Source organism: Trachurus japonicus, chromosome 24 (genome assembly GCF_045865225.1).
Source record: "Trachurus japonicus isolate A0001 chromosome 24, Traja_1.0".
NCBI lineage: Eukaryota > Metazoa > Chordata > Actinopteri > Carangiformes > Carangidae > Trachurus > Trachurus japonicus.
In genome coordinates, this window is record NC_140930.1 from 18,386,543 (window position 1) to 18,404,707 (window position 18,165).

At 41.9% G+C, this 18,165-nt stretch overlaps 2 protein-coding genes across 6 annotated transcripts; both read right to left on the minus strand.

Annotated features, from left to right (window-relative positions):
- Positions 1-1,753: 1,753 nt before the first annotated feature.
- Positions 1,754-8,007, minus strand: fam167ab (family with sequence similarity 167 member Ab). 3 transcript variants are annotated; one of them, XM_085770639.1, is made up of 3 exons: positions 7,912-8,007; positions 4,672-5,171; positions 1,754-3,271 (listed from the first exon to the last, which is right to left on the minus strand). In XM_085770639.1, the coding sequence occupies exons 2-3, from the start codon at positions 5,080-5,082 to the stop codon at positions 3,008-3,010; spliced, it is 675 nt and encodes a 224-aa protein (XP_085626765.1). In that variant the 5' UTR covers positions 5,083-5,171; positions 7,912-8,007; the 3' UTR covers positions 1,754-3,007. The 3 variants fall into 3 exon arrangements, with proteins under 3 accessions (XP_085626765.1, XP_085626764.1, XP_085626766.1); XM_085770638.1 differs by having other exon boundaries at positions 7,872-7,980; XM_085770640.1 differs by lacking the exon at positions 7,912-8,007 and adding an exon at positions 6,128-6,312.
- A 1,052-nt stretch (positions 8,008-9,059) lies between these two features.
- Positions 9,060-16,809, minus strand: lca5 (lebercilin LCA5). Of its 3 annotated transcripts, none has more exons than XM_085770637.1 (11): positions 16,441-16,809; positions 15,906-16,022; positions 14,873-14,997; positions 14,358-14,773; positions 13,117-13,358; positions 12,719-13,024; positions 12,269-12,406; positions 12,068-12,164; positions 11,677-11,813; positions 10,480-10,657; positions 9,060-10,375 (listed from the first exon to the last, which is right to left on the minus strand). In XM_085770637.1, the coding sequence occupies exons 4-11, from the start codon at positions 14,749-14,751 to the stop codon at positions 9,447-9,449; spliced, it is 2,421 nt and encodes an 806-aa protein (XP_085626763.1). In that variant the 5' UTR covers positions 14,752-14,773; positions 14,873-14,997; positions 15,906-16,022; positions 16,441-16,809; the 3' UTR covers positions 9,060-9,446. The 3 variants fall into 3 exon arrangements, with proteins under 3 accessions (XP_085626763.1, XP_085626762.1, XP_085626761.1); XM_085770636.1 differs by having other exon boundaries at positions 14,873-15,147; XM_085770635.1 differs by lacking the exon at positions 14,873-14,997.
- Between the last annotated feature and the right edge of the window lie 1,356 nt (positions 16,810-18,165).

An 18,165-nucleotide genomic window follows, 5' to 3' on the forward strand; every position in this document is an offset into this window, starting at 1 on the left:
TCTGTTTTTAACCATCTTGTCCTTACAGTAAGTCTTTGCTGAGATGTGAGCACACAAACACACTGCAGTCTGGGTCTGGGATTGTCGCCAGTCTCACTCTGTGGTTCACCTTGTTGAGGTTCCTGTCAGCCATTCATGCTTCATTTTGCAGCACAGTCGTGGTGAGAAGTATCTCTGTGGTGTCGCATTTGTTATATTCCTAGAGCAGAACAGCACCTACATTCCCAGTCGTGAACATTATAAATAAAAGTCGTGAACACAAATAATAAAAAGCGATGAACTATTGGCATCCCTCTTAAAGATATTTAAAAATCATGCTGGAAAGGGCGTCGAGTGGCGCAATAAGTTGAGAAAGCGCCCCATATGTAGAGGCTACAGTCCTCACTGCAGGGGGCCCCGGTTCGAATTTCTTCCCCCTCTCTCTGCCTCCCCATTTCCTGTCTCTCTCAACTGAACTATCTAATTAAGGCATGAAAAGCCCCAAAAAATATACTGAAAAAAATAAAATAGTGCTGGAAAAAAGTGCTTCCATCCAAAATCATTCAAATCCAACTGCTCATTTAACCTCTCAACATGGCCTTATTTTGGCATCAGGGCCGCCACTTATACAGTATCTGTTCTTCATGCTTCAACAGCGCTTGATTTTATGCTTGTCAAGTAATTTTGTCATGCAAATGAGATGGTTTAGGCATGAAATTAATAAAATGCCAAACTCCAGGGACAGCTGTTGGGCAGAAGCTGGGGTCTAATCAAGCACAAAGTACTTTTTGTTTTCCTTTTTTTCTCTGCAACAAACTGTTTCTTGGACTCCAAAAACGCTGCGCAGTATTTACCTCATTATAACAGATTGAATATCATCCTCCTAAACAGTAATCAGAAAGGAAAATGAATCCAGCAGCTAGTTAGAAAATGTATGCAATGGTCCCTTTGGCAGCCGTTCAGTCAAAAGGAGTTGTGGCTTTCAGCGGTGATAAGCCTGCATAAAGCTGGAGCTCATGCATGAAAATCTCAGGCTCAACAAAGTCATTCATTACATGCCACTTGAGGCTCTCTTGGACAGAGGGATCAGTGAATGGGGTACACTGATGCTCACATGCGAAAACTCATGACCCCCGGTGCTCATGTCTCCACATGTACCCGAAACTGTGTAAGCCATGGGACGGACCCAACTGTTGAAACAAGTTGTACTTCAGTGGTGTACACACGATGAATAGCATTTGCTGAATAAAAGCACAAAGATGACAAAGGCCAATCTGAAGAAAAGGACAGTCTAGGCTTAGAGGAATAGACAAAGGCCAAGTATGAAACTATAGCCGGTAACCATTGAGACTGGAAAAAGGGATGGAAACAGTTAGCCTACCAATTCTTCTAAGACAAACTAACAGCACTACATTTAATCTAGTTTGTTTTATCTGCACAAATGCTAATGTGAATAACCCAGTAGATTTGCAAACTGTATATTGCCCAGCTAGCTGTTGTGCTGTAAACGGGCACTAGCTGTAGCTTCATTTTTAAAGGGGTAGCAGATGTAATATTGGGGCATATTTTCTATGAAGTCCTCAACACCTTGAAAAAGCTCATGGAGAACTTAACAAGCTCAAGTCCAACATCATTATAAGTGCATCTACCTAAAGGGGTGTGCTGGGTAGTATTACATTTCTGAAATGTCCAACTATTAGAAAACATAAATCCACTGGTGAGATGTTGTTCTGGTGGCAGCAAATTAAAGGCTAAATAAGTAATGGCTCCAGTCTCTTGATCAATTATTTATTACATTTGTGAAAAGAAATTACCACTGGCAATGAACGATTTAGGGTACCATATTTTACCAAACCAGTTGTAAGGCATGTTCCATTTGATTGTAGACTTATTAACACTAGATCAAGTCGACATAACTGTCATTTTGTTGCCAGGAGGCATTGTGCCCCACTGCTCAGGGGAGAGAGCCCACTGAGCCAAAGGCCAAGTATTGTGATGGTACAGAAAGTTCATCATATGTAAAATTTACTATAATGTTCAGATCATATTATAGCATATTTGGGCCACAAGGACAGACATCTTAAACCCTGAAACTCATTTTCCTGGTGTGTGGTCTGTGCAGTGGGAAAACAGTTGACTTGAATTTCATAAGCTCACATTTCCAATGCAAGTCCCCCCCAAAACCAAATTTCCTGTTATGAAAGTAAAGATATCCAATGTCATATCAATTCATACAGTAATTATACAGTACAATAGGCAATAAATCATAGTGTATCCATGAAACTACAACATGTTTTTGTTTCAAACAGAAAATCCAAATTTAAATGCTTACTACCTGGCTGGAGCTCAACAAGTACATACAATTTGACAAAACATTGTGAAGAATAAATCATTTCCATCATGATCTACAAAAAATACTATTACTTGCTAAATAAAAAATATGCACGAGTCATATAATGTACAATTTGTATCAATATTAAGGCATCTTTTCAAAAGCACAAAATATTTAGATGAAGATCCAGGACAAAAACATTATGACTGTCACTGAAGGCATCATACACAGGTCTGTATGCAGTAATGGTGAAATATTCAGTCTGTGCTTGATAAATCTTGGCTTGTGGGTAGAGACCACAACAGCACCGTACATACACTGTAAACATGTAAGATAAATGGTAACAGTAAAACTTTTTAAAGATCAACAAGTGGACAGGAATGAACTTTAAAGTTTCACGTTAGTTTTTCCAAGTTTTGTTGGCCTCAAAGCTGCAGTATTCAAATGGAAAGGTTGCTGTATATAGCTGCCGTGTAAGGTTTAGTGGCAAAAACATTATATATGTAATTTCAAAGTCAAACTCTTCTAAATTATATGCATTATCTAAATCTCTCTCTGTGATTATAGGGCCTGTAAAACAGGGTTCATCCTCACAACAACATGGTCAAGCCCTAAATGCACAAAGGGTTTCATCACTAATACATGGCCGTGGCTGGCGTGTAGACAAGCTGTTTTGTATTCAGGTCTCGGAGCCCACTAGCAGAGTGAGAAACGCCGAGAATTAATGTTCATCTTTGTGACACCAATGAGCCTCAGCGGGGCAGAGAGGCCGAGGCCCGGGGTCACTGGGCATTCACACAGCAGGTCCGACAGCTCGTCCCGCTCCTCCAGGCCAAAGGTGGCGTCGTTGAGCATCCTGCGGTGCAGGTGGCAAGTCTGCTCAATCTTCAGCTTGTTAATGTCGCTGCGGAGCCGCATGAGCTGCCTCGCCAGCTGCTGGTCTTGTAAGCGCATGTCGGTCTGTAAAAAAAGAAGACAGAGATGGAGTGTCACAAAGATGCAAACATGTCCTCAAACCAATTGTTAATTAAAGCAGAAGTAAGCGATCCGGTCGTTTTGGCTAATGCTGCGTTCCAGGCAGGCTTTTGAAACCGTAAGTTACAGCTTCATGTCACAACTTACGATTTTGTAGCGTTCCAGGCAACCCACTTGTGTTTTTCCGACCTGTTTTACCTGTGAAAGTCACTATAAAGGCCACTCGTAACTTCCGACCCGTGAACTCGTACCAGATCGAACTGGTACGACTTCACAGGTCGGAAAAACACGAGTTACGGGCTGCCTTGAACGCACCATAACAGTCCTCGTCCCTACGTCACCACATTCACGCGCATCCCTTGGCTGCACACACAGCCCTGCATGCCGTTCTCTCTCCTCATTGGATAAAAACTGTAGGATACGAGAAAAGTTTTCTCCTCGGCTCAGAGCAGAGCAGAGTGACTGACAGACCCGTGTTTCGGTCCAAACACTCTATGTAAGTGATTGCTGTCGGAAGATATAACTATTTAAGACTTATATTAACACAAATATATCGCTTACCTCTGCTTTAACTGATGAGCCAGATCATCAACTATAATTTTTGATAGCTGATTAAATGTTGTAATGACATAAGAATACCACCAGGAAGTAGCCTATGCTAATTTTAAGAATTTTGTGGAATTTATTTTATATTTCTTAAGCCTTTTTCCATATGATGGCCTTATTCCAATTGATGGATACAAGCTATTCTTCTAAACATAGTTTTAGTTACATGTTTAAAGGTTTTTAGTTCCCAGTAAAGTCAACAGTATCAAACAACAGATTACACATTGTTCACATAGTTTATATTCGCTGGAGGTCTGTGCTTTCAGTCTTTGTTGTGTGAAAAAATCCACAAAGAAAACTCACAGTGGGACACCCATACACAAGTTACTCAACATAAGCTCCTGCAGTTTTGTTCCTTTTGTGTCCACTGTCTTTGTGCAAAATGTTTGTGGCCACATACTGCGTGAGTACCAGTCTGCCTCTGTCTGTGCCTCTTTGCGTGCTCAGTCCAAGTTTATGAAGCGTGGGTGAATGTGCAGTGTAATTGAGCAGAGTAAAAATGATTAGACTTGCAGAAACTGTGTGTAAAAAATGTCAGATGCCAGTGTGTGAGACCCAATCAATGTAACTCACTAATTTAAACAGATTCTTCTGCACAGTAATTGGACATTATGTGCATTGTTAAAGTCTAATTGGCTAAGACATGACGTTATCTCAGTTTTGTCTCTGCCCGTTTACTGCACATCTCTTCAGAATGTGAAATAATCTGTATCTGAATCTGCAATATGCAGCCAAACAAATATTTTAGATGTGTACATTGTAAAGAAACAATGTCCTACCAGTTCTCTCCTGAGCCAACCAAGTGCCTCGTCGATATTCCCAAATCCTTTCAGCACACCTGATGGCAACTTGTGCTGAATAACACCAGAATTGACTACAGCCTCTTTGGGAGCCACTAGTTTCCTCTCAGGCTCCATTTGAATCGGGCATTTTCCCGGTCCTGACTCTGTGAAGCTTTCTGCCTCGAGCCGCGCTTTCCACTCCAGGTACGAAGGTCGCCTGGTCTCCAGTCTTAACTTCTCCGTCAGGGCCTTTAACGTGGTAAGATGGTCATCCGTGGGCAAATCCGTATCTTCCCCACATTCTGCTTCATCTGCGACTCCGACTCTGTCCACCACGATTTGAGGAGATGAGGCGGCGTCCATCATAGATATGCTGAACACTTTGTTTTTGACTTTCTGTCCTTGCATCTACTTCCTCTGCTCTAGGCCACGAAAATCAATCTTTAAAGGGTTTTTATTGGATCCATTGTTGTTTCAGGGGCAGACAATCTCAAGAACTGCAGAGGGGGAGAAGCAGCAAGTTATAAAATATTTGATAACAACACCACTGACAAGGTAGCCTACATGACATGTATCAGGAAGGCTGCACCTCAACTTTGGCATGACAGGCTCAGGTGTATAACAGGACAGATTAAATGTAGACAGTGAGCTCCCCTTCTCTATTGTAATACCGCAAACCGATTTTAGACTGAGCATTCAGCTTTGCACATGTCTAATATTAAAGAAGCAACGCACTGAGTGAGGGAACACACCTCGAGGATTTTTCATTTAACAGGAACAAATCATCTCCATAGCAACAACACAGGCACTGTTAATGAATCAGCAATTTTCCACCTCCTGTCCTCGGGGCTTATTGCCTCAACCAGAAGTGACACACGACCGGCAGAGGGACACAACGGCTGCTGGTCTTGTTCTTTTACTACACTAGTCTTATCTATTACTGCAAAACATTACTGTATGTTGCACTGATGCTCAAATATTACAATATATGGATCACAACAGGTACATCTGATGACTCCACATGGTTGTTTTCATCGAGAAAAGCCTCACTAAGAGCCTACAGCCAAGACAATGTAAGCATTCTCATTTTTAGCAAGGTTTAGTGTGGTTATGATCTTAGCATAGCCTGCATTTTCTAATCAGCACTGAACACAGATAACAGCTGTGGACAACAAATATTAAGGCAATGTACCCAATAGTTAAGAAGATATTTAACTTACGTAGGGCCACAAATATCAACCTTGTATTGCAAAAGGTCAGCATAGCTAAAAGGTAACATAACATTTTATATGAAGGCGTTTAGGGTTATGGTAGGCTACACTGTATGATCCTCTTACCATTTTAGCAACACTTACGCGAGTCTGGCAGCCCACAAGCAAGACTGACTCAGGAAATAGCCACAAACTAAATCGTTAATACAGCCTCTTAAATGATATAGCAAACACACACTTACAACAGTGGCAGCAGTAGCAGACTTTCTGGCCAGTGTCTTCTTACAAAGTCTTCAAGCACTCAGTAAGTGGTTAGCACTCAGTTATTCCATAATGGGTAGAGCAGACCAGCAGTGAAGTCATTGCCCTTGTATCTAATGATAGGCTTGGCTGTTTCGCAAGGTAAAATAGACCTCTCACTGTGTGGAGTGGCTGACTTATGAATGTGCAGGAACGGATCCGCTCCTTACTTTCTGCAGTGTGTCTCCAGAGACCACATTGTTACAGGACACCAATAAAGGAGAGGGAAAATCCATGCCACATGCATTTTTAAAGAGTCTGTAAAGACCATGTACGTACAGTGAGGATGCCATTTAGGTTGTAAAAGGAAACAGCAGGGCTAAGCAAATATTGTACAACCAGCTATGATCATGATTATAAAGAAAAAAAAAAGAAATTCATAACAGCAACCCAGCCTCTTGCTGGCTGCTTGATCATTTAAGAGGCACTTTTGGTGAACTCAAATTTACATCCTGAATATCAAATGCAAGACACACACACGCACAGACAGACTAATCTTGGGGGGGAAAATGATTTATCCCCATTATCTAAATGTCCTAAATGGCATCCAAATTGCCCAGCATCACCCGTACATTCTTCTGGTTTCAAGGCTGCAGAATTTGATTGCTCGGCAACATCCAGCGTCAGTGTTGCCACACCAATAAAATTTATTTTTGTGGTGTTGGAATATGAGATGCCAAAACCTCATCTGGCTAAAGAGCTTAGGAAGTCTGGCTCTCCTATCTGGAAAATGCAGACATGTCTACACAACAAACGTGACCTCGGGGTGACTAAGAAGACTGTAGGGTGTTATCGCTCAGATCTATAACATAACCTCCCTCTGAGTCATTCCCATTCACAGGTACTGGATCATTATACACACACTATACATGTGTGAACTTTAGCCATGGGATAGCTCAAAGACATGAATAGCCTATATGTAAACACAAAATCCAATTAATTCATAAAGGTAAACATCAAATTACTGTGGCATGTTGGATTCCTTCATTATGGCAACAGAAACTTAATAAAGCAGTCTTAAGTTCACCTTTACAGGCTGAACCAATCACAACAGAGGGAGAGAGAGGTACGTTTTATGGATATCAATGTCAACAGGTGCTCTTTATCATATTCAGAAAAGGAGAGATGAATGTAAACAAAGAGCACATTCAAAGGCACTCATTACAGTATCAATATAAAAGTAATAAGTTGTGATCAGCATAACAAAATCCCTCCAGTTTTCTGTCATTTCAGAAATTAAACAGGATTTATACAACCTGAACTGTTATGTTGACTGATTGTAGCTTGCACACAAACACAACGTTTAATAGGGAGAAATTGTGAGATACTAGTAAATACAAAACTTCGTTTACTTTTCTGACTTACCTGACCTTATTTTAGTCTTCATAAAAGAGGGACTCTGTATATAAAGTTGTGCTCTGGCTTAGTCATTTCAAAACATGCTGTCTATTACATTTCATGTCACCATAATAACGCAGTTTCTGTAAATAGCTTAAAGTAATTTATGTCACTGCTAAAAACTGAGATTACAGAAAGACTGAAATGCTTCAATTGCTAAAAAACCGGGTGATGATTACTTCCACATTATGCACGTGAGCGCGCACTCTCTCCTCGAGCCTGTGTCTACCGCGCTGCAAGGTGAGACATGTGAAACACACCGACTCAAGCTGCGTAACAAGGGTTTACCTGGCAGGACTCTCCCAGCGGCGGTTCAACATGTACTCACTCAGTCAGTCCCAGTCAGCAGACAGACACCATCTCCAGCTCAGTCTCTCTCTCCCTCTCTTGATATTATCCTCTTCTACCACTGCTCCACGGTCCACTTGTTTTTGAGCAGGGAGCTACCGGAGGAGGGGCGGGATCGTTGCGTCAAGGTTTTGGTTGCTTGGAGACGTCCCAGGAATCCCTATCAGACTTCCCCCGCCTGCATGAATATTACTGCAAGTGCGCCACAGTTTGATGATGACCACCGCCACCACACCACGCGACACGTTCACTCTTCCTATCATTTATTTTCATTCAACAAAATACAATTACAACTTTAAAAGCAACACATTTGAATAAGTAAAAAATATCAACCACAAAGTTTTCATACGTATGAAAATGACTATATTAAATTCTGATGGAATAAATACAAAGAGCTCCTCCAAACCATGTCATAATGACATATGTGGAAGTGTAGAGTAATTTAGTGTGGGTAAGAGCTATTGAATAAATAGAGATAAAAAAAGAAGAAGTGTGTTTTGTCTACTCAATTGAATCTCAACAGGTGGCTTCTCTAACAGCCACGATTGTCTGGTCAGCGAAGTACAGGCATTATAGGAGTTATCAGTGCAGGGGATAAGACTCTTGTGCTATGGGTATTCACTGTTTGAAGAGCAACAGGTGAGATGTCTATATTTCTAGTGGCACTCCTCTAAAGCATTTCTAAAGAACTCATTGTCTCAGTGCTGGTGTGTTTTCTTTTTACTGCGAAATACATTCTACCATGCTAAAAATTAATTCTCTATGGGGTCATTTTGCCACTAAAATTCAATTAAAATCAGCATTAGTCTGACTTCTGACAGACAATCAGGAATCTACATATTGAGTGATTGTAATTTCACTTAGTGGTAATTTCTTATGGCATGGATTCTTTAAGATTTAGAGGACTGTCAGACTTTATGATTTTCTTTCTTTCTTTTTTTTTGAATAAAGAAATAAAAATCCAGGATCCATGACCAATCAGTGTCTGCAACCCAACTGTTCAAAAATATGGCAATGCGTGAACAAGTGAAACAAAGAAATGTGATTTGTTTCCAGTTTCAGTGTGTCTGTATTGCTAATGTGTCGGGTCTTTGTGTTCATTTGACGAATGTTCTCGGCTCAGGGCCCGTTTGTCTTCCTGTGGCTCAGATGAACTACTGAGTCATACTGTGATAGGAACTCTGGACTGCTAACAGTGACACATGTCTTCAGATTTAACCAAAGCCACAAATAAAAATCATGCAACTAGTATCGAAGGATCAAAAGATACCGGTACAACCAATCACCTGAAGGCTTGAAAACACATTTGCTACATGATGAAACATCTACACAGGTTCAAATATTTCTCATCTATATTCATATAGTATTTTACCTGCAGACAGTTTCTTCCCTTTTGTGGTTGCTTTTGTTCAACATTTTCAGTTCATCACTCAGTTTCTTGATTTTAGAACCCCATTGTGTTAATTTTGTGTCTGACAGATGTGATGACCTACTTTGAAACAGACTCAATCACTTTCATAAAGTCAGTTCTTCTATGTCATCATCAAATGAGGTGATGGCACGGACGGCGGGTCTGCTGTCTGCTACATGTAGGGTGCTTAAAGAGGATGCTGGCGGAGTGGAAGACCCTGAGCTGAAGCTGAACAGTCCTTCCCTTCTTGAACGTACTCCATTGGTCGCTGGAGGACTACTGAGGACCTCCATCTTGTTGGAGTTGCCTACGCCGTCAACAGAAGGTGCGGCCAGGGCCCCGAACAGCTGCTGCATGAGGCTGGACTTCTTTTCCTTCCCAACTTCTTTTTCCATGTCCTTGTCTTTTTCCGTCTCCACCCCTCTGAGACTAAAAACACCTATTGCTTCTAATGCAGACTCCCTGTCCTCTTTGGACGGAGGTGGAGGGAAACCCGAAGACCCGCGAGACGAGGCTGAAAGTCCAAACGAAGGCGCGTAGCTACCAAACGCCAGGTCGTCACTAGAGTTTTGGGTGCGTATTGTTCTTCTCCCGATTCCTGTTGTGACTGCTCCCCCCTCTAGGCCCAGTCTCCTCCTCCCACCTTCCCTGCTTCCAGCACCGGCGCGCAAACTGGCCGTCTCCTCTGAGGCTTCTGTGAGGCTGAAAACTGAAGGGGTCTGGTTCCTCGGCTCAGGAGGACGAGGAGAATAACGCTCAGTGGTGCTCTTATTGGACTCAGAAGAACTCGATGCCGGAAACGAGGAGTCCGAACCTCCCTGGTTCTGACGGTCTATTTCGCGCATCTTAGCCAGCAGTTGCTCTTTTTTGCGACGTGCTTCCTCTGCTACTTGTTGACTGGTCAGAGCCTCCTGGTTCCATTTGTCAACCTCCTCCTGGACGTGACCACGCTTCCTGTTGTTCTCTTCCTCCTTCTGGTGAAACAGGGAACTTACCTTCTTTCTGTCTTCTTCCTCTATCTCTTTCTCCCAGCCTGTGGACATAGTGTGTGTTAGCTTCAAGTAAAAGTACTTACTCTGGATTTCTCATGCTTTTTTTTCAGGCATCAAGTATGTGTAGGTATGCATTTATCTTTACCATCTCTTAGTCTTTTTGCTTTCCCTTCAAGCAAGTTCAGCTCCTGGGTGAGTTGCTGTTTCTCCTTCTCCTGCTCTTTCTCCTTGTCTCTTTCTTTCTCCCTGTCTTTTATCTTCTGCTCTTCCCAGTTTTGATGCCTGTCCTCTGTCTCTGTCCGTCTGTCACCTCTATCGAACTCCTGATGAATGAAAAAGTTACAACAGTAATGATAAACAATGTGTACAAAACTTCAAATCAGTGTTGTTTTTGGCAGGCATTTTAGATTTAGTCTTAGTCTTAGTCTTTTTGACGAAAATACTTATTAGTTTTAGTCAATTTTAGTCATTTCTATATGTGATAGTTTTAGTCGACGAAAACTCAACAAGGTTTTCGTCTAGTTTTAGTCAGTTTTAGTAAAAAAAAAAAAAAAAAAAAAGTCTTTTAACAAATTAATTCAATAAAGGAATGGTTACATAATGTTTCCACCCAATGGCTTATGGTCTAAGGATTATGCATTACCCTACACACAGATAGCGGTAACAGTAGCCTGGTGCATTCAGTTTTTTTTCTGCTGGATTATATTTAAAATGCGTCCATATAGCTTCTGGTCGAGTGACGGCAGGTGTGTTGAGCAGAATGTGCGCTGCATGCCAGGTGGTGGGCGTGACCACACAAGGATGGGATGCAGCAGCGTTGCAGATACTTGTTGATTTTTAATTGACAGGTTATACGCACAATAAGCAGAAATGTCGTGCATTTTGAACGTCTGACCACCCGTCAGCGCCGCTGCACCGCTGCACCGCGGTCACCGGAGCAGCTGATCACTGCCTGCTGCTCTCTGCCGCTCTAATCACAAGCACCGGGCGCACCGCGGCTCGTTTCAGCAGCGTTGTTCTGTTGTTGACGGAGCCGTTGCTAAATCATGTGAAGCTTAGAGTAATGACAATCCATAATATGGAATTTAGAGGCGATCACAGCCCTACCACTAACATTTTCGTCTGTTCTCGTCTCGTCAACGAAAACTCACACACGTCTCGTCATGTTTTCGTCATCAGAGAGCCATGTTTATCTCGTCACCGTCTCGTTATCGTCATGAAAAAAAGGTGCGTCAACGAAAATATTTCGTCATCGTCATTGTTAACGAAAACAACACTGCTTCAAATGAATCTTTGAAGATGGAATGTGGTTAGAGGGAGACGTGAGCGGCTGACACTTTACCTTGAGCGACAGGTATTCATCAGGTCCTTGTTCATTGTAATCAGTTGCGTCAGTGACGGCTGGAGGAGGTGTGGGGAAATCAAGACTAGATGCCCCGTCATCAGTCTGCACTGCCTTGGAGCTGCTCCTGCTGGGGACTATATGTGAAATAAAGAGGAGGGGTTACATCAGGGCCAAAGTTGCTAAACCTATTCCTAACCATCCCTTGATAAAGAGCATTTATATTTATTACCATCAGTGAGCAATACATTTTTTAAGATCAACAGATTTGCTTTAAGCCTACAGCAATTTCTTTTGTCTCTCCCACATCTTCAGATTACAAATCTTTATGATAAATAGACAGATGGACATTTAAGCAAATACATTCCAGCATCCAAAAGGTAAACCTTACCTTTTCGCTTTGCAACACTGTCAGTTTCTCTTCTTGAGGAGGCTTTCACTATGCGGTTGGCATATATGTTCTTGGCATCCAGCTCTCTCTCCTTCTCCTGATGATAAAAAAAAAGATAATGTTAGAGACAAACCAAGCTGCTCTTCATGCACAGTCATAAAGGAAGACAGTTTGTTTCAGTATGTTTTTGTGTCTATGCACCTTAAGTTTGTTGGTCAGTCTGTCCAGCTCCTCCTGCAGGCTCCTGATCTCCTCCTGGGCACTGATGGTCTTCTTCCTCTCTGCAGCCAACTGCCTCTGGTAGCTGCTGTTGCTCAGCTCCAGGCTTCGCTCCAGCTCCTTCAAATATACAGTATACAGTTAAACAAATGCACAAAGTCAAATCTCAACAAGACGCAGAGAAGCTGAGACATAAATCAACAGTAGGGCAAAATCTGCCAAATCTCAATCCACCCACGCTCCTCTCGTTGCAGTGTTTACTAGTGCATACAGTCGTGTCAGAGTTTCTACCTCCTTGGGGTTTTCCCTGCAGTTACAGCCTGGATTTGCAACAGATTGATGACTTGAGCCAATAAGAAGTATTATTTAGCCATCTCCACTGAGGCCAATTTGCTTTTTGTCAATATCTATTTAAATAAATTATAAATATACCTTAATCTTTCGCTCTGCCTCTTCAGCCCGTGCCTTCTCTTCTTCCAGCTTGCGGCTCAGCTCATCCCTGGCTCCTAGCTCTCGCTGGTCGACCAGCTTCTTTAGCCGGAGGATGGTCGCCTGACTCCTGTGTAGCTGCTCCTCGCTGTCCTTCAGCCGCCGCTCAGCCGTCCGTTCCCGCTCTTGAGTGCGCCTCAGCCGCTCGCGCAGCACGTGGGTCTCGTTGGAGTGGCGAGCCAACAGCTGGGAAATCTCACTTTCGGTGTCATCGTAGCGCTGCAGGGCTTTCTCTTGGCGAAACTGAAGCTGAGGGATGGAAAAGAAGACGTTCCATTTTGGGATGTGTTACAGGGTGAAGAGGAAATTAAAAACAATCAAATGGTTTAGACCTATAGTACCTGTCTGAGAATTCGGTTTTCCCTCTGCAGCTCATCAGTACGCTGCTGCAGCTCAGCGAGAGCATTACGCAATTCATTGATCTTAAGCAAGCGGGCTGAAAGCATCCGCTTGGTCACCAGGTCCAGGTCTTTAGGAGGTGTGGACTCTTTGCTTGGTGCTCTCACTCCCCTACGATGCTGCTGGATCAGAGCTTGGCCACCGAGACGCTGTGGGCGGGACACACCCTGGCGCCCAACACCACCTACCAGATAATAATACACATAATGTATGAATAAGCCGTTAATGTAACATGTGAATATTAAGTACACTTCAATTAAACTGTGAATAAAATTCAAGTTTGAAGCTACATAGAAAACATCAGTCCTGCAAGGCTGTTGGTAAAAGCCTGACTAGAGCCCATGATATTCAAATAGAACTTCAATTATTTGTGAGTATCATACAGGGTTCCCACTCTTTTCTTGAAATCATTTTCCAGGACATTTTCAGCTGCTACAGTCTGACAGACATGTTATCATGCCATACACTAAAACATCCCCCGTCCCATTCATGCTGTAGAGAAGTGTTCTTTTCAGCAGTCGTACCTTATTTTGTACATTTAACCACTTTGTTTCTATGTTTATTCCTCTCTCAGCCCCAGAAGTCTGATTTAAAGATGTACAATCTGTGTGGCTCTAACTGACAATTAAATAATGTCTTATTATGCTTAGGAATTATAACAAATTTATCATACAACAGTGCAAAAACATGTTGTTTTTGTTTTTAAACCACGCCCACAACAGCTCTCTGCTGCTCCTCTATCCATCACTCAGCAGAGAAAACCCTCATCCTCGCGGTCCAATACTGGAAACACTCATCAACTCTCTAGTCTCTAGTTTTCTCACTAGTTTTCTTTGGAAAAAAAATCCTTGGTGGGGTCTGAAAAAGTCAAACTGCTCTGGTAGCTGATGTCACAATGTGATAAATAATTTTCCAGGACAACTCAAGCTTTTCCAGGACATTTGACTGGAGAATTAGCCAACCATTTTCCAGGTTTTCCAGGACGTGTGGGAACCCTGATCATAGAATGAATACTGCTTATAAAAATCATATTCTATTAAGAGTTTTTTTCCCTCTCTATAAGCCACTGTGTTAAATCTGCCTTACACTGCCATCACCTGGACACTGAAGTAAATTCAACTGGTAAGGATTAAGTTTCATTCATTTATCAATCCTTGCTTGATCACCTCCTTGTTTTACATACCTGTCTTGTAGAGGGGGCTGCCAGAGAACTTCTTTGCTCGCACCCCTCTTTGAGGAGTAGGAGATGGAGTCCGAGACTGGGAGTATGGCGACAGCGAGCGCTCTGATAGAGACTCGTTCTCATAGTCCTCTGAGTAAAATGACCCACTACTCCTCCGTCCCTCTCCATCTGATATCTGATCCCGATCAGGGTCTGAAGGCCAAGTTCTGGTTTTTGATCTGCTCTCAATATTGCTGTCTTTTTCATCATCATCGTCCTGGATCTTGTCCCGGAAGTTCTTTTTATCTTTATGGGATGATGCTCGGGAATCTTTCTTTTTACTCTGGAGGGACTGGCGGCTTAGATTAACATCCCGATTGTCTTCATACAGGTCAGTGGCATTTTCAGATTCCATGTTGTCACTTCGTGAGGAAATGCTGCATTCAAATTACACACAGAAAGTGCAAAAGAATTAGGATTTTTCTGAGTTATAATGTAACATTAACAGAGGCCTACTTGTACAGGATGTACCTTACCTGATTTAACATACTTATAAAAGCCGTCTGGTCGTCTACACTGATGCCAGCTTTTGTACTGGGCGGTATCAAGGAGCTTGGCTAACTGCTTTCTCTCAGCTTTTCCGTATTGTGTATCTTGGTCACTAAGCGACAATACACATGAGGTGGAATTTTCCATGAGGTTGAATGTTGTATGATATCACTATTCAACACCACTGTTGCTTCATAGTAAATACTGGTCCGCCCCCTGTCTGTCCTAGTGATGTATTAAACAGCCAGATTATTACTTCTGCCTGCAAAAAAATGCACATAAAGTAGAGGCATAAGAAAATAAAAATTAAGAAGAAGTAAGGTGTTCCCAACTTATCCAATCAAATAAGAACAAAAAGCTGAAGTGTTTGGGTCTCAAACTGTGTCAAAAGCCAAGGAATAAAGACTTGTTTTAAAAACAGCTAGGCTGGGGGCTTGTCTCGGGGGCAGAGGGTTCATCCTACATTTAATATTTTGTGTGCCCCATTATGTGTTGTCCTTGTTTGTACATCACAGAATCTTGAATAATTTGAAGAATAAACATTTAATTCAAACTTAATCCTGGAGTATGCTTATTAGTAATTGTGTTAATGGGATGTTCAGGTCATACCGTCATCTGGCCCTTTCATTAACCCTGGTTCCTGACAATAATAGAAACACTTGATGGACAAGTATCTATGGCAACAGTACACACAGCTGCAGCACCATCAGTAGACAAGAGCATCATTGTAGGTCAAGCAGGGGAGAGGTCTAATACCCTAATACAAGCATGTTTCTGAAAACAATATTAAGCTCTCTCACATGGTTTATCAAAGGATACCAGCTTTTGAGCTTTTCTCCTATAATATCAAAGCCATTTTTCTGATCATAAGAAGAAAGAAAAAACCTCTGAGGGTAAAACTGGTTTATAATCATATGAACTGACGTTTTATTTTCAATATGTACTAACTGCATCGACTGAAATAAGCACCTTGATAAAAAAAAAAAATTACACTTTGTGAGATTTCCAATAGGTACTCACCATTCACATCATATCCTTATCAGCTCTGTTGTCTCCGTCATGATCATACCTGACTGTCTCCAGGTTCGTAGTAACGTTGTTAGCTGAGAAACCCTCTGCAGCCGGGACACAGTTTCTCTGAAAACAAACAGATGAGCTTACTACAGCGGTAGTATAGTAGCTATGCCTGACCTGCCCCCTCTCTAACCATGGACAAATTGGATTAAGGTAGGCCGTCTGCTGTTGACAGGTGCATGGCCATTGTTGTCAGACTACCTGTCACAATGTAGCCCCTGAAGTCGACCACGCATCTACAGGCACTCTACTCATGCTGCTCAATATTATCATTATAGAAATGTAAATTAAGTTAGAAATTAAGAACTGAATGATACAACAAAGCATTTCAGTACTAACATTAGCAAACGTTAGCATGTAAGTGGCTGCACAAAGCTAACGGTGCTGGGTGAGCTTATTGCCACATATGGCAACAAAAGACTACAATCAACAGGTGGGATGTGTTACCATTAACTACCGTTCAGGGGGAGTTGGCACTAACCTGTCCGTCTCCGCGTTGTCTTAAAAAACATCGTTTCGGGGTCTGTCTGCGTTACATTTAGCTTTGAAGCAAAAACAAGCTTCTCGTTTTCAGACTCGACTGGCTAACGTTAGCTACATAGCTTCAACTAGTAACGTTAGCAATCTAAGTAGCATGAACTTTAGCGAGCTCAAGCACCGTTAGATATAAGGAGGAAGAGTCGTTCGGCCTCTTTGGCAGCCGTCATGACTGTCTTGTTTTTTTTTAAAGCGCCGATATGTAATCATCCGCAGTAAGCCTCTAAGTCGGCGCTGTCCAGATACTATTTTTCGTTTTCAGTCCACGCCTTGAGCTTTGCTCCGACTCCAGCGCTGACGCTGCACCATGGCAACCACAGCACTTCCTGAAATTACACACTTCCGCCAGAGTGGCGCTGTTGTATTGTGATATACCCAGCTGTATGTTTATAGCTATGGTTTATAGGCGTATAGCTCCCTACCTACCACCCTTATTTAATTAATTTAGTATGTGATAATGCGTTGCTATCTGACCAACTGTTATGTGAAATATGATAGCCCCCCCACCTTCCCCTTCCCCCCACAAAAAGGAAAAAAAAAGAAAAAGGGAAAGAAACATGTCAACCACATACATACAGTAGGCCAGCCTGGCTTCCTGGCCTATGTATTGTGTAATCCGTATTTCTATTTAGGACACATCATGTGTGCATAAACTGGATTGGTCACTTCAGCAGCATATTGTGCAAAACATGTAAAAAAAAAAAAAAAAAAAAGAAAGAAAAAAAAAAGACTTACATTACAAACATTAAATCTGCTATGGACCCAGAGTCCGAAATAAAGAAATATTAAAGGTCCCACATTACGCAAAATTCACTTATGCAAAATCTTTAGCTTTCTTCCTTTCTCTGAAAATGTGTGCTCACACAGGCCAATTGGAATTTTTCCCTTCATTCCATCATAAGGAGATAACACCTCTTTCAGGTGGTTTGCCACCGGCCCAGCTAGGTCTGAGTGCATGCCCGCTGCCATCTTTTATTCTCTCACAAACACCAGCTCCAGTAGTCTAGTTGTTCTATTGTTGACTGCACAAGCCAACACAGAACCCTTTTTATAGACTGAAACAGCTTATGAAATTCAGCAAGCAGGGTAAGCCAGCAGCACAGGTCATTCGCTCTGAGGTCACGTCCATGTCCACTTCCATTGCTTTAAAGGTAATGTAGCCTATACATTTAAAGCTACAGACACAGAAACAGCCTAATCTAAACAGGGCTAAGGGATTTATGTTAATATCTAGCACAAGGATATCTTATTTATGCAACAAAATTCAAAAATATGTTTTCTGATTATAATTAATTTCCCAGATGTCTCGGTCAGCAATAGTTCATTTGTTGGAAGACAAAGGCACATGGAAACAAACAGCCTAACCCATGCTGACCTCATTTTTATAATAATAGAAAATGTTAGACATTTTTAATCTCCATCCAGATCCAGCTCTGTATCAAAAATAATGCCTAACAGTCACTGCATTCATGGGCAGATTATTATCAATGTCACTGTGCAATGTGATTGCAATAGTTTATTTAAAAATAGATGAATTTAAATGAAAATATCCAAAACACTCTAATAAAGACCTAAAGTCAGACATTTTGAGTGAAAGCTGAGATATGATGCTAGTGATAAACAACCTTTCCCTCCATAACTAGCAGGAACATTTCCCTATTTTATCCTA